At 38.3% G+C, this 22,570-nt stretch overlaps 2 protein-coding genes across 2 annotated transcripts; one reads left to right on the top strand and one right to left on the bottom strand.

Annotated features, from left to right (window-relative positions):
- DPM1 (dolichyl-phosphate mannosyltransferase subunit 1, catalytic) lies at positions 1-19,716 on the bottom strand. The gene is made up of 9 exons (XM_026503743.4): positions 19,533-19,716; positions 16,881-16,980; positions 11,572-11,605; positions 9,961-10,037; positions 9,849-9,874; positions 7,234-7,329; positions 4,675-4,743; positions 3,043-3,157; positions 1-1,931 (listed from the first exon to the last, which is right to left on the bottom strand). Exons 1-9 carry the CDS (start codon positions 19,691-19,693, stop codon positions 1,827-1,829), a joined length of 783 nt encoding a protein of 260 aa, XP_026359528.2. The 5' UTR covers positions 19,694-19,716; the 3' UTR covers positions 1-1,826.
- A 276-nt stretch (positions 19,717-19,992) lies between these two features.
- On the top strand, positions 19,993-22,347 carry MOCS3 (molybdenum cofactor synthesis 3). Its single transcript, XM_026503740.4, has one exon. It carries the CDS (start codon positions 20,018-20,020, stop codon positions 21,392-21,394), a length of 1,377 nt encoding a protein of 458 aa, XP_026359525.2. The 5' UTR covers positions 19,993-20,017; the 3' UTR covers positions 21,395-22,347.
- Positions 22,348-22,570: the final 223 nt, after the last annotated feature.

Below are 22,570 nucleotides of genomic sequence, written 5' to 3'. Positions count from 1 at the left end.
TGAAATAAGCAAAATAATTTTATCACAAGTTTAGTTTTCCTTAGATATACTTAGATTTCATACAGTGATAATACAAATAAATACAATGGGAAAACATCTGGATTTCATCCTTGGCCTAATTTACAAAGTAAAAAGATGCTAGGTTCACATGTAGATGTTTAAAAAGATTTTAGTGCTTAAGATAATCAGATTTACCACAAAAATGCATCTAAATGGTCCAGTTTCTTTTCTAAATAACTTCTACATGATCAAAGTCTTCACTGCTCAAACACCTTCTTTACTATCAATTCCAGTAGTGACAGTGTTGTGACTATGGGATTAAGAACCAAAAAGATTAAAACGGTGAAAGATAGCTATCTACTCTAGTGAGGTCTGAAAGGCAATACTTTATAGTGAGTTCTCTGAGGTGTAGGTAATCTCTGCTCCACATACTTGACAATAAAAACTTTGGGTTTAGATGAAGAAGAAAATCTAAACAACAACAACAAAAGAGTATTATATTTCTATTACATTAGGTAATTCTACATCAAACAGTGATGAATTTTCTAATTATTAATGATAAAAGAAGTCATTTCCCCCAGGAAGGTGGGTCCCTTGTGTGCTGGCTGGCTACACAGCTTTGTGTAAAAGGGAAATAGAAGAGTAGAGGCCCTTATCGGAATGTGTCCTATGGATTCAACTATGGCAACAGGTAATGTTCAAAATGGCACCAAAGGTTTTATAGTCTGGTATTATTAATTTCTGGTACGATTTGTTAGAAATGCAATGGAAAAATCAGATTTTAAATTTCTTTAGCAGCCAAATTAAGCCAGGAAAATGTAATTAGGAATACTGTTGAATAAATATGCTTACTAAATAACTTAGAATGTCTCTTACTTGCTAAGGACGGTCAACTTGATCTTAAGCTTATTTGCTCAAAGTATGCCTTCCCCCAAATTTAAAAGATACTGGTTCCATAAGCTATGCCATAGTTAGAAATTTATCTTTTTTTTTTTTTTTTAAACACTTAGGTTAGAAAAGTAAACAGAACATTTGTGGTGGCTTTAATGAACAACTTAATGTGCATTTTAACTGGCAGAACACTTACAGCTTAGTAAGATGTTTAAAAATTACTATAGCAGCTAAAGTCTTTAAGTCATCAAAATACTGATGACTTAATGTCATCAGTATTTTTTCTTACTCATAGAAGTTACTGCTTGAGATAGAAAAAAAAAGTAGCTGTGCAATCAACGGATGTCAAGTTTCCAATTCACAGTATGTCTTTTAAATAGACTTGCTTTGACAGATGATATGCTTCATCAATTCAAGAGCTACAAACAGCCCAACTCTAAATTTGTGACCCAAACATATTATTTTATCTAGTCTAAGAAATTTGAGATACATTTTTAAAGAAGGGGCAAAAGTGTCTACTTATTCATTCATACAGAAACAGCCATATACATTTCATGAATATAATTAACATTTTTCTTACTTCTGACATCTACTACAAAGAGCTATGAATCCAGTTTTTTATATACTTCAAAATCTTCCCCGTGTAAGAAATTCTGCACTCACATACTCTAATGAAAGCAGCAATATTTTCTGAAAAAAACCCACATACATTTATTTACAAGTCTTAATACAGCAAAATCAAATGAAAATTGAGAACACTTAATTTTTCTAATTTAATTTGACATATGAAATGGAGTTTCCTCAGAAAAAATTTGTATGAAATTTACCTTACCTTATGATTTATGCTCTAAGAGTACATTTTATAAAAATCAGCAACCAGGCTTCTTTTATGTTTAAATGAAATCAACATGGTAAGTGTAATGAATAACTTTCTTTTATGTAGTAGCAAAGAGAGTCAATAATCCTTTCAAGAAAGAGACTATTTCATTTCCTCCCAACTTGGATTCACCATAAACACGATCCACAAATGATATTGGAACCTGGTTAAAAAAAATATACGTTAAGTCAGTCTTCAAAAATATTAGAAAGGAAGCATAGCAGGCATACAACAATACAGTACAAACAAGATTTGTCTTATATAGCCTTCAAGTAAGTTCAGAAGTTATGTGATTCTTATAGCAACTGTACCTCCAAATCTTTAAAATTAAACACTTCATTACCTAAAAACAGGTCACATGAACCAAATCTACAACCATTTGAAAAGCAATGATCCTGAATATTAAGCTGTTGACCAAAGTTTCAACCTGTATTTCAAGAAAAAAATTATACTCCAAAGTAAAATGGCCTTTCACTGAATTTTTTCAGTAGTCCATTAAATGTATCTGTTACTATGTTTTAGTGTTAACAATCTTGACACTTCCACAGGAGACATGACATTCTAGTTATTTTCTTGCTAGGAGGAAGAACATTAGTGTTAAAGCAGGAGAGCCTTTCGGAAGAGCTCAATAGCTAGCTGTAAATATTAGTGAGCACCTCCCACCCCCATAATTCCTGTCCTCTTCATTTTCGCATAGAAAATGGCAAACTAATTCATCATTACAGTGGCTCTTGCCTATGGCAAGAGGAAAGGGAGCAAACACATTCATCCCACAGTGCTCAGTGGTCAGAAGAAAGGGCAAGATGCACAAGGTACCAGTAACTTTTAATTCTTTAAAAGGTAAAGCTGCTTTCTATTAATGTTTTATTTTTTTCTTTTAAAGATTTTATTTATTTATTTGACAGAGAGAGGGACAGCCAGCGAGAGAGGGAACACAAGCAGGGGGAGTGGGAGAGGAAGAAGCAGGCTCCCAGTGGAGGAGCCCGATGTGGGGCTCGATCCCAGAACGCTGGGATCACGCCCTGAGCCAAAGGCACACGCTTAACAACTGAGCCACCCAGGCGCCCCTCTATTAATGTTTTAAATCCTGGTAGGTCAAATGTAGTTAATTTCAAAGTGATTTTTCACACTTTAGTGTGTGGACATTCTAAACAACTAGAAGACTCCCACATTTATTTAGTAGTTGTGCAAGTTAAACTTTTTATTATAAAAAGTGTCAATCTTCTGTTTCTTTATGAGGAATATAACATTCCACTTACTATCAGTTTGCCTACCTCGCCAATAGTATAATTCAACTGTCTTGCCCGAACAATCATCTCCATCTGGAAGACATAGCCTTTAGAAACACATTTTTCTATCAATTTCTGTAGAACTTCTTTTCGGTATAACCTGTGAGAAATTAAAATACATATGAACACCTAGGTAAATATACTTGCCTACATGTATCCTGACTTTTTCAAAGTTCACTGGTATTTATAAAACCTAAAATTTTCATTAGCCATTTGCATGCAGAAAAACTGTCACAGCTTATGATTATGGTACATTTGTCCTGAACCAGAATGGTCATGAAATACTTGGTAAATAATTTAGAATAATTTTGAAAATGAATTCTTAGTATCTTTTAGGCAATTATTTTCCTACCATACTACAAGAAATTATAAAAATAGAGTAAAGTGAATCATTTAAAGTAAAACCACCCACTGTTTTAAGTTTTTAAATTTTCTTAAAATTTATTTTTAAAGTTGAATTGAAGAGAAACCGTTCTAAATATTGCAACAATAGATTTGATAGATGATGATTAATCAACAATATAAAGTAGATGGCAAGGGCAAACCCAGTAATTAACAGGTGTTTCCTCATAAATGTCTAAGCAGTTTCTATTTCCCAAGATGTACTAAATAAATTCCCTGAGATAAACGAAGTCCCTTTAGGGGACTTAACAGAGAGCTCCCGAAGAAAGTGACTGGGGTCACCCGCAAGACTTCCCAGCTCCTCTCTCTTACTTTGTAAATCTGATGTGTTCTGTGTTTGGCCTGCAGCCCATCTATGTAGTTGGGCTGCACATGTGCCCATTACAGGTGTCTGTGATCTCAACTGGTGATAGGATTGCCTCAATCCTGCAATGGCTAGATTCCTGTCTTAACCTTGTGTGTCAATTCTAACAAAGGACCAAAGAATTAACATTATGTAGTGTAAAAAAAACAAATACCAAGTAATATAAATTATCAACTAATGCATGAGGTTTGGACCTTAAAGTAGATGAACAGGCATCTTATAGTTTCAGAGATTAAAAAAAAAAAAAATTGTGGCAGTCTTTAGTCATTTGGCATGGTCATACAAAACAGTTCATCTTCTATAGCAAGTCTAAAATTAAAAACACCCCCACCAAAATAAACAAAAATTACCCTTCCCCCAACCTGGAAGGAGGCTTTGTTTCAATTAAACAAGAATTTTTTTTTTTTAATTAAAAACATACAGAGAGCAAGGTAAATGAAAACACCCTAAACTATTTTAAGCTTTTCTGTGCTATAAATATTCATATGAATTGCAGAAAATTGCTGGAAAAGGTGCTGTTTCTTAGAGCCTATCACCAGTGATAGCAACGTTCTGAATAAGAAGTGAGTAGCCACCTTGGCCCTGAGCCCCCACTAGGGGCTGAGCACCAGTGTGAATGTTAACAAGCACGCTAACCTAAGTCCTACCTTTGATGCTCTTTAGAAAGTACATTTTTCCTTAAGACACTCAAGCCTCATTAACAACTTCTAAGGAACTTCAGTCTGCCTTTGTGTGTTCCAGAACAAAAATGAGGTAGAAATGAAAAGCATTTCTTAAAAATAAGCCACTGTACACCAAGAAATTTAGGCAAGAAGTTGTAAATAATAGAAAATAGACAGTTTTTACTGTACCTGAAACTTCCTGTTAAATCAGATGCTCCTGGTCTGAGCAAAATCTGAGTTATAAAATTGGCCCCGCGGCTGTTAAATAAAACAATCAGATTTTCTTTATATAATACATTTTCTAAACAAGAGAAACAATCCAATATCAGAGTGCTAAAACTGTTACACTAATTTCATAAATGCAACACTATTTCACAAAAATGTCAATTCTACAGAAATTTTAGTCAGTAAAAGATCTGATATTCTTAATCTTGGGGAAATGGGGACTTTTATTCTTGGAATGGGACATTTAGAGGGGACCTATAAAACAATCACTCTTCTAAGCTTTAGGTAAGAAAGATAACGGATTTTTAATTCAACTTGCATATTTGTCAACAGCCCTCACTGAGAATTATGAACATCTCTCAGACAGCAAAAGGCATCAGGCATTTGGAGTTTCCTTTTCAGATTCTAATAAGCACAAGGGATCATGGGTTTCAACTGGGCAACAGGTCAGTCTGCATAAAAATGGCACTTTTTTAAAAAGAAGGTATGCAAGTGAGCAAGGGTTTTGGTTTTGGTAATCTCTGGAAATTGAACAAAGATTCATTCTGAAACTGTTTCAGTCTACTTGGGCCGCTACAATGAAATACCACAGACCATGTGGCTTCAATGACAGATATTTATTTCTCCCAGTTCTGAAGGCTGGGAAGTCCAAGATCAAGGTGCAACAGAATTGGTTCCTGGTGAGAACCCTCTTCTTGGCTTACAGAGGGCTGCCTTCCTGCTGTGTGCTCTCACAGGGGAGGAGGGCAACAGAAGTCAAGCTCTCCGGTCTCTTCTGGAAAGGGCAATAATCCTACCATGAGTGCCCCATGGTCACTAAACTTAATTACCTCCCAAAAGGCCCCACCTCCAAATACCAACACTTTGAGGGTAAGGTATTTTAACACATACATTTTAGCAGAGACATCCAGTCCATAACAATGACAGGGTATGTGCTTCAAACACAACTAAGTATCAATTTCAAGCTATTACTAATAGCTATTATTAACATTTCAAAAAGATCTGAAGTGCCCTTGGAAAAAATGACTTTTGTATTGCAGCTATTTTAGTGAGCTCCTATTCAGAAAAAAAGTTTTCTGGGGCAGACTGGAAGGAACAGTTTCTCTCCAAAGCCAAGGTAACTACCAAGGCCCTCCCTAGGAAAGATTATTTTTATACAAATAATATGGTTAGGGATATAGCTGGGATAATGGCTAACAAAAATATTTTCCCTTTCAAATTGCTTCCAATAACAAAATAATTCTAGGACATAGTTTATCCCTCAAAATGGGTTTAATCAAAGGAAAATGAGCATATATGTATATATGTGCAGTATACGTATATATTTGTACCTCTAGCCAAGTGAATATTTCTAAATTGGGGATTTTTAAATTAAAATGCAGCAAGGGTCATATGGGCTTGGATTAAAATTCTAGTTCATTCAAATGAGTCCATGGGCAAATGATTACATAATTTTTCTCAGGAGTATATACTCTTAAGTCAGTGCAGTCATTAACAACTAATGACAAACACAACTAACACAACTTAATGATCCAACTAAAAGTTGTAAAAGGTCTCTGACTGGGACTTCCTAATTTTAAATAAGAGCCCTGATGACAAATTCAGAGGGCCTGAGAGATCACTCACTTGTTCTCAACACTGGCTGCACAAATGAATCATCTGGAGAGCCTGTGAAAAATACTGATGGTTTTGCCCCATCCCTGGAGATCTGTTCACATGGTCTACGGTGCGTGTGTGCGCACACAAAAAAGGGAAAACGATAGGGAACAGTAGTGTATGATTTTCTCTCTATATGATTCCAATATTCAGCAGGATTAAAAACCATGGTTTTATCCAACCCCTTCATTTCACTGAAGACTGAGGCTCTTACAGGTCTTAAATGACTTGCCCAAGTTTCCACATTTAAGAGGCAGAACTGAGATTAACTTAACAGAATCTTCAATAGGAATGAAAAGGGTAATAAAAAACACTAATATTAGTAAGAATACGTATAAAGGTATGCTGTTTTATACTAAGTAGGAAGCTACATAGATCCTTTATAGATCTCATCTTCTCAACCACCACAAATAGGTGATAGATTAAATATGGTCAGAAATTAAATATGGTCAGAATTCTTTGTGGGTCTTCCCATCAGGAAGTGAATTCTTCTTCCCCAACCCTTGATTATGGGCTTGCTTTGTGTGTGTCTGTGTGTGTGTGTATACAAGACTACTTAGTCCAAAAATACAGATGAATAGTTCACTTAAAGCTGAAGGTACAGAATAAATTTTGCTGAATTAGACCATTTCTAACAAAGGTTCAAAGGTTTATGCAGATTTTTCCTTAGTGAAAAATATCCAAAATAAAATGCTTTAATCATAGGAAAAATTGTAGATAAGGAGCTATCTGGGAGTATATATTGGAAGTTAACAATCTGATCCCAAAAATCCCAAGGCAGCATGGTAATGTAATCCAAATACCTGTCATAAACATATTCCCAGTAGTTATAATAAAAGCCAGAGAAATCGCAGCACATGTATATACCTGATTATTTTTCTTTTCAAATCCCAGCCGTATACACCTCCATTTCCTTTGTACCGAGTTCCAGAGACAATGTCAAAATTACCCTCCTTCTGCTTCCTGCAGAAAAAATAAACTGTCAATTGGAAAAAGCTATTGAGCTTTCAATAGTTATTTTGATGAGCTACACAAAAAGAACTTTTAAGATTTGCATAGGAAAAACCATGCCAAGAAAACAGATGAACTACACCACTGAGAAATCTTTCAATGTAAGATTTTCAAACCTAATTATTTTCCCCTTATTAATTTCTAAAACTAAAAAAACAGTAGTATTTGCTGATTGCACCATGTGAAACCATCCTAAAATGTAATCCCCCTCCATTCTGTTCTTGGCCCTATTAATAAATAAACAATGTTAAAACAGCCTGGTAACCCTCCAGACCTTTCTCTTTATAGAAAAATAAAGACACACATAACCTGTAGGATTCTGGTTGCTTTAAAAAAATTGGAACCCAAAAGAGTATATTCTGCAACTTGCCTTCTGTCAGTTAACAATATACATAATGGAATCACGGACATCCCTGTAGGTCAACAGAGAATTTCCCCATTCTTTCTAATAGCTACAAAAATATCCCATGGAACACTGGACCCGTATACTTGCATGGTTGTTATCATGGTGGGCCTCCCCGCCCCCAACAACACAACCACAATGAGTAGTGTGGCAACGTTCTGATAAACTTACATACTGGTGCTTAGACAACCCAACATGGAACATCAGAGAATTGCTAAAACAAAGCTTACAAGTATTTTGAACAGGTATCACCAGAAATTACTTTTCAAAAAGGCCGTAGCAACTCACATTTCCTCCAGCAATATCTGTGTGTGTCCACTTTCTGCCATCTTATCGGTGCTAGATGTGTTGCTCTTTAAGTTTGTAATTATGACAAACTAATGGGTAATAAAATACTGTCAGTTATTTCACTTCGTGTTTCCCTGACAACATCCCAGCGTGTCTTCCCTCAGGCTTATCAGCCATTGGTCTTTCTTCTACATAAGGCCTGTTTTTATCTTTCACCCATTTTCTACTCCCCTGGTTCCATTTCCTTCTCGGGTCAAAGGGGCTCTTGGGAATTAAGCAGAGAAGATAGCTCTGAGGTGACTTTATGCAGAGATCAAAGTATGAGAAGTAGCTGGCTATTAAGGAGCAGGGAAAGAGCATTTTAGGCAAAGAACGCAGTGCTCCATGTGACACAGAAATGGAAGGAGTATGCCTGCAGCAGAGGGATGGGAGGGGCACAAGATGAGCTCAGAAAGGGAGGCAGGGGGGCGCCTGGGTGGCACAGCAGTTAAGCATCTGCCTTCGGCTCAGGGCGTGATCCCGGCGTTATGGGATCAAGCCCCGCATCAGGCTCCTCCGCTATGAGCCTGCTTCTTCCTCTCCCACTCCCCCTACTTGTGTTCCCTCTCTCGCTGGCTGTCTCTCTCTGTCGAATAAATAAATAAAATCTTAAAAAAAAAAAAAAAAAAAGAAGAAGAAGAAGAAGGGGAGGCAGGGGCCAGATCACATAGTGGTTTGAGGGGCAAGGAAGAGAGTTTCTTCCCATCTGTTAACGAGAACTCGCTGAAGTGATCGAAACAGGAGAGTAACATTACCTAATTTTGTTTTAGTACATTTAGCTTATATTGAAGACAGTTTCCAAATTTTTTTTTTTTTTTAAAGATTTTATTTATTTATTTGACAGAGAGAGAGACAGCCAGCGAGAGAAGGAACACAAGCAGGGGGAGTGGGAGAGGAAGAAGCAGGCTCATAGCGGAGGAGCCTGATGTGGGGCTCGATCCCATAACGGCAGGATCACGCCCTGAGCCGAAGGCAGACGCTTAACCGCTGTGCCACCCAGGCGCCCCACAGTTTCCAAATTCTTATTCTGAGGTTTCATGTTGTCTTAGATTTTCTAAGAATACAACTATATTGCCTACAAATAAATACTATTTTATATCCTTTCTCAATATTCATACTAAATTCTTGTTCTTACATCACTTAAAATGTCCACATATGATGACAGCTGATATGCCTACCTTTATGTATTTATTAATGATTCCACATTTCACCATTCAGTAAGATGTCTATTAGGACTGGGTTGTCTTTATCAAGTTTAAGTGGTTTCCTTTTATTTCTACTTTCAAGTTTTTATTAGAAGTGGCTAGTACAGTTTATCAGATACCTTTTAGCATCTATAGACTTAATCATGCTGCTTTCTTTGCTAATGTGATAAATTATGTGGATGAATTCCTCATGATGAACCATTTTGGCATTCTTGGAATAAACCCTATTTGTTCATGGTGTTTTACCCTTATGATGTAGGGCTTAATTCCATTTAACAGGGACGTCACCTCCCATCTTTTCCTGTAGTCTGGGAGAATTTAGATAATAAAGAAATAATTATCTGTTGATTAGTCCCTAAAATATACTATTTAGCCACATATCTATAGTCACGAGCCTCAGATCTATATGTTGGTTTCACTTCCGACACCAAACTTAAAATAGCATGTGCATTTTTAATTAATAAAAAGTAAAGTCCAAAATTAACATAAGATAAATAATTTGAATCATAATTCTTCCAGATATTAAAAATACCTACCTAATGAATTCAGGAATAAATTTTGGCTGAAATTTAGAAAAAAAATAAACATTAAGTCAGTAAAAGAGGCTTAGAATATCATGAATAGCTAATAAAGAAAGACAGCACTTACATGGTGTGAGAGATCAGCATCCATAATTATTACGTAGTTTCCTGTGGCATGTTTCATTCCGTGAATATATGCAGTTCCTAAAAATGAAAATATATCCATTTAAGAAAACCATCAGAAATGCTTAAATGTACACATGAACAGGGAAGAAATTAGGCATCTGTAAAGCATACATCAGTTCCTTAAAAGTGATACTAAACTATAATTAAATCCTATTTATTCTCAATCAAGAACATCTCTCCATTCTTCCATCTGCAACTTCACCTTAGTCCCAGGCACCACCTTCTCTACCTAAAAGTGTTTCCCTGCTTCTGCTCTTCCCATCACTCTTGGCCCATTTCCACAAAAGTTACCCCCTGAGTGTCGTCTACAAGGTAAGCCTAGTACACTAGAGCCTGGATCTGGTATTTGGGGTCAAAGGCGCAGCCAGCAATTATTTAGCCATCTTCATGCCTAAAAGTTCCCCAGCGATTTGGGGATTCCTGCATTCCCTAGTTCCAAACCACCACACTATCTTATTAGCAAGGCTGAACCCTTCTAATTCTTTTGCTAAAAAGTGAGAATCACAGCTTTTTGGAATTCCACTGATCGGTCAGGAATTCCTGGTTGCTTTCACGGCAGTTTCCAGATTATTTCAATCCCAAAGAACCTCTGGGTTCAGATATTCAGAATACTTCATGCCAGAGAACTGATGGTCTTTAAGGCAGCAAATACTCAATTTTTAAGAATTGTGCTTCCTCCATGCTCCCCTTATTTTTAAGTAAAATTATACGACTTCTCAACATAAGCAACTGTAACCAAAAACAGAAATAAAGGCACTGAGATACTCATCTCAGAATGACTAAGTTCATCTGAGATTTTCTATAACCCCCCGTTTAAAAAGCTAGACAAACTTTTTTTTTTTTAAATAAAGAATACCTTTTTACAACTTACAAAGAAATGTTCAAAGATTTACAGCTAATGCAGCATGCTGGTCCAAAACATTTGCCCTCAGATCCCTTCTCTGGCACTGCCCTATTCTGTTCTACATTGCATGGAACTACAGTGCCCAGGTGCTCTCCTCAACTGGCTGTCAGATAGCTTTGGGAGGCAGGAGGGATAGTTTCCAGGAGAGAGAAAAGGAAAAGTGCAAGGGTGTCCCCCCTCTTACTCTGCCTCCTAGCATTGACTGGATATCCTCCATGGCTCTAGCTCCTGCCAGGTATCTCCCACGCCATCATTCTAACCCCTTCTAAATAGCCTGGGTTCCTGGGCTCCCAAAACACCATCTCCTATTGTTGCTCCAGTCTAGGGGTGGTAGCAACCTCTAGCTATTACTAGCTTGAGTAGCCTCACTGTTCCATTGCATTTGGTTTCTCAGCATTCCTTCACCTGTGTAACCAGATTCTTTGTACTAAATTCCCTATATTGAAAGACTGACAGTGGTTTCTGTTTTCCCAAGTGGACCTTGACTGATATAGGCAACTAAAGGTAAACCATATACACATCATTAAGATCATTAAAAACCATCACAAGAGGTCACTGTATTTTGGCCTTGTTCCAAATTAAGAAAATACCACTGGATAATCTTACCAAGGCAAGAAGCAGGTATGAAGGGTGAGAGCTTCTACTTACCTAGGCCTAACTTTTTCTCCCGTGGTCTTAGAAGCTGCAAGAATAAGAAACGGCATTTTAACAGAAATACTAAAAATAATCTAATAAAAAATTTTTTTAACAGAAATACAGCTGCATTTATTAGACCTTAAAGCAGAGTATGTTTAACATTTTTTGCCAAAGTAAAAAAGTGTTTAGTAACAAATCAAATAGTTTAACAGTTTGGAAAAACAACATTCTTTTTCCCCAACCCTACAGGTCAAATTTTAAACATTTTTTACTGGTGCTATCCACCAGAAAACAGTATGTAAACAATATGTTATGTCTATTACTTGATTTATCGTTTTGAACATCTGTTGATTCCTTCTCCTATGAAAACCAAGGATTTAACTCACTTATCCTATACCTTCAAGTATTTGATAGCCATATCTGTTTTCTCAATTCCTTTTTTGATTTTATTATTTATGTTCTTGATCTTTTTCCCTTTATTTTTTTCAGTTACAAAAATAATACAGGCTTATGGCTACAAGTCAGACAATATATGGTCATTCATTAGTTAAGGCATTCAGGTTGGTTCCAGGTATTTGCCATTACAAATATTGCTACAGTAAAGATACTTGTAAATATTTCCTTTTGTAGAGGCCCTGTCATTTCTGTAATTAGCATCCCAAAAGTGGAATCACTGGCTGAAAGGGTATGCACACTTCTTTCTCTGAATTCCTTGTATGATTTTAAATGCTGACATCACTCCATCAACTTATCCTGACTTTATGCTTGGAAGACCTCATTACATTCTCTACTGGCCCAATGGCATGACTTTAGGGTTATATGCCTAACAAGAAACTTAAAAATTTTTTTCTTTTCTTACTTTTGTCGCTTTGTCACTTTTTTTTTTTTTGCTTCATATATAAACCTTGACTTTTTGTTTAGCTTTTTCCTTTCATCTAGAAATTTCTGAAAAAGTAGAATGCCAAGATTTTGACTCTAAAGTTTCTGAGGCACGGGGCTCAAATAGACTCACTACCGAGCCTATCTTGTCTCCTTCTGCATTTGCCAGTGTGTAACCAGGCTACCTGAGACTACAAATCTCTAAACAAAGTATTTTCAGTTCAATTCAACCAGGATAGACTTTTTTTTTTTAACTTCACGCAAACTGCTGTAGGTCTTGGGGAGGAACAAAGATAAAATACATTCCTGCTCAATGAGCTCTTATATAGAAGAGAACTAGACAGTCAATCAATCATGTATAGTAATTATAACTCACTGAACAAAATCAAACAAGATATATCAGGTTTTATTTTTACAACTGATGATTACTGAAAAAATACTGACCTGGTATCTGCCCTGAAAAAGCAAATTCTTTGAAGTTCACCTTAAATTTTCTATAAATCCTATGTTTCAGTTGGAAAAATCTTTTTTTTTCTCAAGTTTTTATAAAATATAAACCATGCTCCATATGATAAAGTACTATGGAACAGTTAAAAGAATGAGATAATTTACTGATAAAAGATATCTCAGCTACAATTAAAAATCAACAGAATGATACAGGAAGATTGCATTTATGTTTAAAAACAAAAAAACACCACATTGCCTAGTTCTACAAATGTAGACACATACACATACATGCACAAAGGTCTGAGGCAATCCACACCAAGCTGCTGACTGGGGTGTCCCCTGGAGAAAGGACTAGGAGGTGGACCACGAAATGCTCATTAAAGGCAACTTCAGTTTTATCTGTAACTTTTTCATTTTATAACAAGAATGTAGTTTTTCATTTCTTATGCAATAAAAAGTTCCCATTGTTACACTGCTTTACTTTCAAATCCTTAGTTCCTTCCACCCCCTCCCTTTATCGCCACCTCACCATCAATGAGGACAGCATAAAGCAGGGAAGGGCATGACAGAGCTCAACTCACAGCCATCAGGCGAACCAACATGAACTCACAGACAGTGTGTGCAAACATACTCTGAAGAATGCTTACCACACTGCTTATGAGATACTTCACGTGATGCTATAATGTTTTGATAAAAAACTTAATTTGTAAAAAAAATTTTGTCATAGAAAATCTTGATGACATTTTAGAAAACCTATGATCCATAATATTTAAGTGGACCTGTTTTTACCATATTCTCAAATTCAACAAGTTGAAAGAAGAATGAAGATAAAAATAAATCTTTAGCTAAGAAAGGCTAATTGTACTCTCCTCCTATATTGCAATTCCTTACTTAGCAGTGTGGCTTACATTTTTTCATTTTATTTATTTTTTTCATTTTTGGCCATTTCAGTTCTTATGAATTACATTTTTTTTTTTTTTAAGATTTTTATTTATTTGAGAGAGAGAGAGACAAGCCGGGGGTTGGGGAAGGGGCAGAGGGAGAAGCAGACTCCCCTCTGAGTGGGGAGCCTAATGAGGGGCTCTATCCCAGGACCCTAAGTCTACCCAAGCTGAAGGCAGACACTCAATTGACTTGAGGAGCCCCAAGAATTATGTTTTTGTACATTTGATTAGGGTGCTAATTTTTTTTTTTAAGATTTTATTTCTTTGACAGAGAGAGAGAGAGAGAGCACGCGGACGCGGGCAGCATACAAGAGAGGGAGAAGCAGGCTCCCCGCTGAGCAGGGAGCCTGACTCAGAGCTCAATCCCAGATCCCCGGATCATGACTAGGGCCGAAGGCAGACGCTTAACTGACTGAGCCACCCAGGCGCCCCAGGGTACTAATCTTTTTGTTAGAGATAATATTTGGTACTTATGGATAAACGATATTTTTTAAGTAGTCAAACCTTTCAATCCTACAGTTAAATTAGGTGTTTTAAAAGTAATGAACATGCATTATATGCTTTATTAAAAGAACAGTTTGTAAAAATACTAACCTATGAAATAACATAGGTGACTTAAACTAATCTCAAGTTGGAGGCTGAAAACAGATGACATACATGAAATATAACAGAAGCACTCAACATGGAAAGGCTGAAGCCAAATCTCAGATCCTTTTGCCCTATCAGTTCAGGATATGTGCCTCCAATTTTTTTTCCAGTCCCACCTCCACTATTTGTTAGCTGTGTAACCTTGGAAAGTGACTTAAACTCTCATCTCAGTTTCCTCACAGAGTTTAAAGAAAAAAAAACCTCCTTCGTTTTCTGAAACATTTATTTCAGCCAGTTTGAAAGACCAGCGAACAAAGCATCTGAGCTGAATATTTTGAGATACTGTAAAATAGCTTCAACAATAATTCGTCTCCATCTTCTCTCCCAGTTAACCACACACAACACTTAAAAGCAAGTGAGCGCCATCCACGGCATCGCCTGATTATTGTTTGGGGTGGGGGAGAAGGGCAATTTTCTACTTAAAATGATTTAAAGATCATAAAATAATGAAGGAACAGGGGACTTCCCAGGTAATACAGGAAAATTGTAATGGTGAATGTAATTTTTTTTCTCATTATTTTGAATTTATTGGGTTGATGGGAAAAATGGAACTTTTTGAGGGCCACGTTGTTTTAGAATTTGAAAAGGTCAATTTAGTAGACATATCCTAAGATCGATCAATCAATTACACCTCAAGGCTGAATGAAGTTCTATGACAAGTGTTCAAAATATTGTCAGGCTGATGTTCCCAGATTATATAAGAACACATAACTCAGAGTATCCAATGTAATAACAAATGTGATTCAGTGCCTTGGCTCACAACCTCTAAAAGAAAAACTGGGGAACTACTGGCCCCAAAAAATGAACCTGACATCATCAGAAGTCACTGCTAGAAGGTTGAAAATCTGTCAATTTTTAATCTCCTTCTGTACATCAGAAGTTATTCAGAGGATTGGAGGTGTGATAGATATTTGAGTTGCTCATGTGTGATATGGAAAGAACAGCTAGCATAGAAAGGATTTACCATGGGTGTAAGAGTTAACATGTTTCCCTTAAACTCTTCCTATCAACCACCACCTCCTCCAACTGAATAGAAATTATTTCATTACCAGGATTAATCAAGAATATGTGTACCCAGTGACAGTTTTTTATAATGCTTCATTAGCTTTTCTTAAAATGCAAGTATCAGTAAAGGTTCTCCAAAAGACTTTTTTTTTATGTCTATACAGGTGGTTCTCTTTTGGGAGGAGGGGACAATTTTGCCCATAAGGGGTCATCTGATGATACTCAGAGACATTTTTGGTTGCCACCCTGGGGAGAGGGGCTGCAAATGGCATCTAGTGGGTAAGAGTCCAGGGATGATGCTAAATGTTCTCTAACATACAGGACGCTGCTGCCGCCCCTGCGCCCCCACCCCTGCCAAGAATTATTAGGTCCCAAATGTCAAACAGTGCCAAGATTGGGACACTCTAGTCTATACATACTATAAAATACCCAATGCCTAGAATGTGTTTTCTAATTAAATCTGGACTTAACCGCATGCTTTTGGCCCAAGAATTATCTAAAGTTGGGGCACCTGGGTGGCTCAGTCGTTAAGCGTCTGCCTTCGGCTCAGGGCATGATCCCAGAGTCCTGGGATCAAGCCCCACATCAGGCTCCTCCGCTGGGAGCCTGCTTCTTCCTCTCCCACTCCCCCTGCCTGTGTTCCCTCTCTCGCTGGCTGTCTCTCTCTCTCTCTCTGTCAAATAAATAAAATCTTAAAAAAAAAAAAAAAAGAATTATCTAAAGTTGAGCTCACAAGTATATTCAAACATTTATAAATACAAACCATTATAAAAATAAACCACTGATCAAAAATAAAAATTATAAAGCAATTACAGAATGAATTCCACATCTACATTACTCCAGTAGAAAAACAACACCCTTCAAAGTACAGTGGGAAAATCTAAAATTTAAGACTCGGAAAGTCAATCTACTCCCATAAGACTGCTTTACAGATAAAAAGAAAGATGCTAAGTGCTGTGAAAAATAAAAAGATGCCAAATTTCACATGAAAACAGTCACCCTCCCCAGCTACAAGCTTTTATAGTTGCAAAAAAGGGAGCCAGAAAAATCAAGACACGTGTCACATTACTAATTGCAATCTAGTTCCATAATATTCCTTCTCAATTCAGTATCATCCTTTAATTTTGCCCTTCAAGAGAAATTATCTGCAGAGTAAGTTGTAAAAACAAGAGTTTATCCAAAGGTTAATTATTTTGCTATACAATTACTACTGACCCAACATATTAAAGGCATGTATAACCCCAAGCACAATGAAAATGCATCTGAATCCCAAGTGTATAAGATGCTTTTTATCATTTCAGTTTCTAGAAAAATAGATTGAATTTAGGCATTGTCATTTCTCATCTTTTCCCTAAACAAACACAAGTGATATGATAGAAAAATGTTCACATGACTTACAATTTTGTCTGACCCATAGATCTTCTCCAACTGTTCAGCAACGTCTCTTGTTCCATCTGGGCTTCCATCATCTATGATTATAATTTCATAATTGATTCCACTAAAATAAAAAACAAAATGAAAGTTTGTATTGTTTGGAGACAGTATTCTCAAAATAAAAAATAATTTTAAAATTACTAATTCCTCATCAGTGTAAGTGGGAATTTATTGTCATATTAATCACTAAGGAAAACTTTAATTACCAAATGAAATAAAGGTCATTCAGTACTTCACCTCCAAACTCAGCATGTTGCTGAAAAATGCTGTAATGAAGTCCTGAGATGTTAAAAAATTCTCACACAGAAAACATACGCTTTAGTTTTAAAAATCACAGCAATTATATATATGATAGGATATCATAAAGTTTTACTTACCTATTAGGAAATGGAATGTAGAACCTCAATACCAAATCTAGATTATAAAAAACATTTCACAAGTACATTTAAAAGATATCTCAAGTTGACTTGAAATGCTGAGTGAATACTCTTAATTCCAAATAGATTTAAATAACATAAGGAACAAATACGATTTCATCTGTTAAAATACCCTCTTTAAAACGGCGACATAATCTCTTACATCACTATTTCAAATAGTTGTACTCATTACCTCACACTATTAAATACAAAAAGCACAGAGAATTACATAAGACGTCAATATGCTTCAAAATGAACATCTCTCTATTGGCTCTCCATTAACTTTATGGTACCGTTTCTATTCTAAAAACAAGCCAACACAATACTTGGTTGTACATGTTATCACTATGTTTTCCCCCACCCCGTTTTTAAATTTTTTTTTTTAAACTTTATTGGGAAATTTAAGTGGAAAGTAAAGGAAGCACAGCAAAACCCCCACAACACTATTTCCTTTCTGTCTATACTAAAAACAAATATAAGGAAATCAACCAGAAAACACATTTCACTGTCAAAGGCTTAAAAAAGTCCCAACAAACTAGGAAGAAAGCTAAAGTCAGCCTGTTAAGAGGAAATACTGGGACCTCAGCTCCCCTCAGTGCTTTAATTTGGGCAATTGCTTTACAAGCCAAAATATGTAAGATGTTGAGTCTAGCTGATATGCTGAAAGAGATATACTTCATGAACAAATGAAGTCATTCATTAGCAAATTATACTTTCTCTCACTTCAACGTGCCTAGAACACCTGAGGGTAAGGTAGTTTATAGGAATCCAGCTAAGCTGTCTTTAAGTAATTTGACCACATCTGAAAAGAAAATCGTTGTTTCCTTCTTCAAACTTTACTCTGATTAAAGCAAAAAATATTTGAGACTCAAAAGACAAACTGAACAAGATCAACTATATCACAATTTCTCTCATTTGGAAAGTGGTTATAGAAACCAAAATAAGATAACTAAATAAAAGAGGAAAAAGATATGAATTTAAAAAAACTGTGAGGAACCATGCACATTAAGATAGTTACATCATTCAAAGAATTATAGTCCAAACAGCAATGTTTTTCACCAATTAGCATTTCCAAAAATTTAAGTTTACTAAAGCCCGGGTTGGCTGGTTGGTGGGGAAACAGGCACTTTCCAAATAATGCCAGTCCTAAGGCAGTACATTTTTTTTTTTTTTGCGAGCAATTTGGTAATACCTGTCAATTATAAGCACATCTGTTGACTCAGCAATTCAATCCTGAAAAGACTTTATCCCCAATACACTAGTAAAAGTAGGAGCGTGTTTATTGCAACATTCTTCTAAAGAATTCACGATGTGTCGAGCACTTTTCTAAATAGCGGAATATAAGGGGTGAACAAAGTCTGTTTTCATTTGTAAAGCAAAAGTCAAAAAAGAAAAACAAAAAAGCTCTAGAAATAATTTGTGTTCACTGGGATGACCCGGTTAAATTTTAAGTCACATGGAATATTAACGAATTTTCAAAAATAATTTTCTAGGTTGGTATATGTTGATATGGAAAGATCTTCAGAGATCTATACATGATCCCACTGGTATAACCCTAAAACAAGTTACTTCGTACTAACACCAGGATATTTCGAAATTAAAAAAAAAATTGTATAAATAACTTTCAAATTCAAACTCTAAAAGCCCTAGTTTCTAACAACCACACCAAACATCCACTAGTGACCAACGAAGTTGCCAAGCAGTAGAAGCTCCCTAACCCACAGAGATCAAACCTCATGCTTACATAAGCACTCAGCACGGGGGCGGGAGTGAGCGTGCTCATTTAGACTGCCGGCTCCTACCGCATCCTGACCATCTAGGAGTGAGGTCAAGCTTTCAACCTCTCTCCAATTGAAAGGGTGCCTAACCGTACTTAAAAAAAAAAAAAAAAAAAAGAAAAAGAAAAGAAAGAAAGAAAGAAAAAAAAGCAGCCGCGGGGGGGGAGGGGGAATGAGGTGGTGGGAGTGTACAATAAGGGATGTCTCACAAAACCCAAGGGCAGGAATGAGAACCCGAGACACGGAGAGAACCCCAGAAGTATCAGCCTCTGCTTTCTCCAAGGGTGGCCTTCTCCCCAAGGCTTCCCTCAAGAGTCGAAGGGAGGCCGCGTAGGCCGCCTCGCGCAGCCAACTGCCGCCGACACCCAGGCCGGCGAAGCCAGCTCATCTCATTCCTCAGGAAGGGCGGCCGGGCACGCTACCTCTCGGAGAAGCTTTTCACCAGCAGCCATACGATGAGCGGTAGGTTCTCGCGCTCGTTGTAGGTGGGCAAAAGCACTGAATACTTGTCCTGTCGCGGGGCGCGCCCCTCCGGCTCCCGCCGAGACCTACGAGGACTACGGCTCGCTTCCTCAGAAGCCATGGCGGAACTGCGCGGGACGCCGGAAACGGAATGACGTCAACGCGGCGCGGGAAGGGGACGGGTCGGACCGTACCAAACTCGGGAAGAGGGGGGACAGGCTATGTGGTTGGGTTCTAGCTCTCCTAAGGTTCTCTTCGTGGTTCCACTGGAAATATCCAGGAACTATGAATCTTTAAGGTTGAATCTGAGGGTTCTCCAGGAAGTACACGTCTACTTATCACATTTTCCTATGTTCCGTAAAAATTTTTTAGTTTATTCCAGTCGCTAGCAGACGCTAAGCCGGAAAAGGAAATGCCTTTCAAGACAACTTCCGGGAAGGGCGCCATGGCTTCCAGGGAGGAGGTGCTTGCCTTGCAGGCTGAAGTTGTCCGGCGTGAGGAAGAGCTAAGTTCTCTGAAACAGAGGCTGGCGGCGGCTGTTTTGGCGGAGCAGGAGCCAGAGCGGTTGGTTCCGGTGTCGCCCCTGCCGCCGAAGGCCGCCCTGTCGCGAGATGAGATTTTGCGTTATAGCCGGCAGCTAGTGCTGCCTGAGCTGGGCGTGCACGGACAGCTGCGCCTGGCCACCGCGTCCGTGCTAGTCGTGGGCTGCGGTGGGCTCGGCTGTCCTCTGGCGCAGTACCTGGCAGCGGCCGGCGTAGGCCGCCTCGGCCTCGTGGACTACGACGTCGTAGAAATGAGCAATTTGGCCCGCCAGGTGCTGCATGGCGAGGCGCTTGCCGGCCAAGCCAAGGTCTTTTCGGCCGCCGCCTCGCTGCGCCGCCTCAATTCTGCGGTGGAGTGCGTGCCCTATGCTCAGGTGCTTACGCCAGCCACGGCGCTAGACTTAGTCCGCCGCTATGACGTGGTGGCTGACTGCTCTGACAACGTGCCCACTCGCTACCTGGTTAACGACGCATGTGTGCTTGCCGGCCGGCCTCTCGTGTCGGCCAGCGCCTTGCGCTTTGAGGGCCAGATCACAGTGTACCACTATGACGGCGGGCCTTGCTATCGCTGCATATTCCCCCAACCACCTCCAGCGGAGACAGTGACCAACTGCGCGGATGGCGGGGTGCTCGGTGTCGTCACTGGGGTCCTGGGCTGCTTGCAGGCACTGGAAGTGTTGAAGATCGCAGCTGGTCTGGGTCCGTCTTACAGTCGCAGCCTGTTGATCTTTGATGCCCTCAGAGGACAGTTTCGCTGTATTCAGCTTCGGAGCCGCAGGCCTGACTGTGCGGCTTGCGGCGAGCGGCCCACTGTGACTGACCTGCAGGATTACGAGGCCTTCTGTGGCTCCTCAGCCACGGACAAGTGCCGCTCTCTGCAGTTGCTGAGCCCAGAGGAGCGAGTTTCGGTCACCGACTATAAGCGACTTCTCGATTCAGGCTCACCCCACCTGTTGCTGGACGTCAGGCCTCAAGTGGAGGTGGACATCTGTCGTTTGCCTCATGCCCTGCATATCCCTTTGAAACATTTGGAACGGAGGGATGTGCAGAGCCTGGAGCTCCTAGGAGAAGCAATCCGGGAAGGGAGGCAGGGCACACAGGAAGGGGCAGCTTTCCCAGTTTATGTGATTTGCAAACTGGGCAATGACTCCCAGAAAGCAGTGAAGATCCTGCAGTCCTTGACAGCAGTCCAGGACTTAGAATCTTTAACGGTTCAGGATGTTGTGGGGGGCCTCATGGCCTGGGCTGCCAAAGTTGATGGAACATTTCCGCAGTACTAAGGTGGATGGGAGAGTCTGACCGGAGGCAGATGTGGATTGCCATGTTACCCAAAAGATACATTTATTTGCATTTTTTCCAGGAATGCATGGAAAAGACTGGGATTGTTCAATAACTGAATACATGGTCTCCTTTTTATAAGGGGCTTTTTTGTTCTGATGTATTGGATGCTGTTGTTATTAATGGGTTATAATACTGTTTTTGAGAACTGTCTTGTGTTTTCAGCACTTAGAAGATGTCTTGAACATGTGAGTTATAACATTAAGTGACAGGATTTTGTGTTTTGACAGATCATTTTTCTCTTCTGCTTTTTTTCCTACCTTCCCCAATCAAAAAATACTTTGAATCGTCTATCTTAATGCTTGGAAAGGTGTAGTAAACTTAGTCTTCTGAATTAATCACAGATGATATACTTAAGGTCAGTTTATTGTTTGCTAAGACATTGTTTGGGTCTTCTTTCTGTTTCAAATGATGGAATATATTCTACAAAAAATGTTTAAAATGTAAATTATTTTTAATTATATGGGAAATGGTCATTCTATTAAATATTTGAATTAATATCAAAGTGAGCTATTTAGTAAGATAAAGGAAACCACCTTTGTAGTCTGTCAGTTTCTCTTACAAATTGCTGATTTACAAAAAATTTTCTTACAGTATTATACACACTGTATACTGTGGTTTGGCTTGCTTTGGAATCTTCAAACCTAAGTCCCAACCTTCTGCCCTCCCCTGCCCCTTATTCCTTATCCAGTCTGGTTTTCTTTTCTTTTTTTTTTTCTTGCTTTACTGGCCAAGTACACCAAATACAGTATTGAATTAAAGTGGAATAGTGAGCATTCTTTTTTTTTTTCCACGATCCTAGGTGAAAAACTTTGACTATTTGACCAATATTACTTGTTATTGCTTTACTGTAGCTACTGTCCTTTATCAGATTAAAGAAATTTCCTTCCTTTTATGGTTTGCTAAGTTTTCATTGAATTCATCAAGTGCTTTTTCTGCATTATTATGTGCTGCTTTTTTCTCTTTGGTTAATGCAATGGATTACATTGATTCTGTTTATGGTGGCGAAACACACACACAACACACACACACCCAATTTCCCCTCTCAGTAATTTCCAAGTGTACGGTACAGTATTGTCAACCACACACACACGGTGTACAACGGATCCCAGAACCCA

The sequence above is a fragment of the Ursus arctos genome, unplaced genomic scaffold (assembly GCF_023065955.2).
Source record: "Ursus arctos isolate Adak ecotype North America unplaced genomic scaffold, UrsArc2.0 scaffold_16, whole genome shotgun sequence".
Taxonomy (NCBI): Eukaryota; Metazoa; Chordata; class Mammalia; order Carnivora; family Ursidae; genus Ursus; species Ursus arctos.
Note: the sequence above shows the minus strand (reverse complement) of the source record. Positions and strands in the feature narration are given on the sequence as shown.

Bases quoted from the DNA above. Each gene is read 5' to 3' on its own strand.
- MOCS3 (XM_026503740.4), top strand. From the start codon at position 20,018: ATGGCTTCCAGGGAGGAGGTGCTTGCCTTGCAGGCTGAAGTTGTCCGG.
- DPM1 (XM_026503743.4), bottom strand. From the start codon at position 19,693: ATGGCTTCTGAGGAAGCGAGCCGTAGTCCTCGTAGGTCTCGGCGGGAG. The intron at 4,744-7,233 runs GTATATACATGT...TTTATTTAACAG, and splicing joins TTGAAAAGAAAAATAATCAG to CCGCGGGGCCAATTTTATAA. The intron at 3,158-4,674 runs GTACAGTAAAAA...AATTTCTCACAG, and splicing joins GATTTAACAGGAAGTTTCAG to GTTATACCGAAAAGAAGTTC.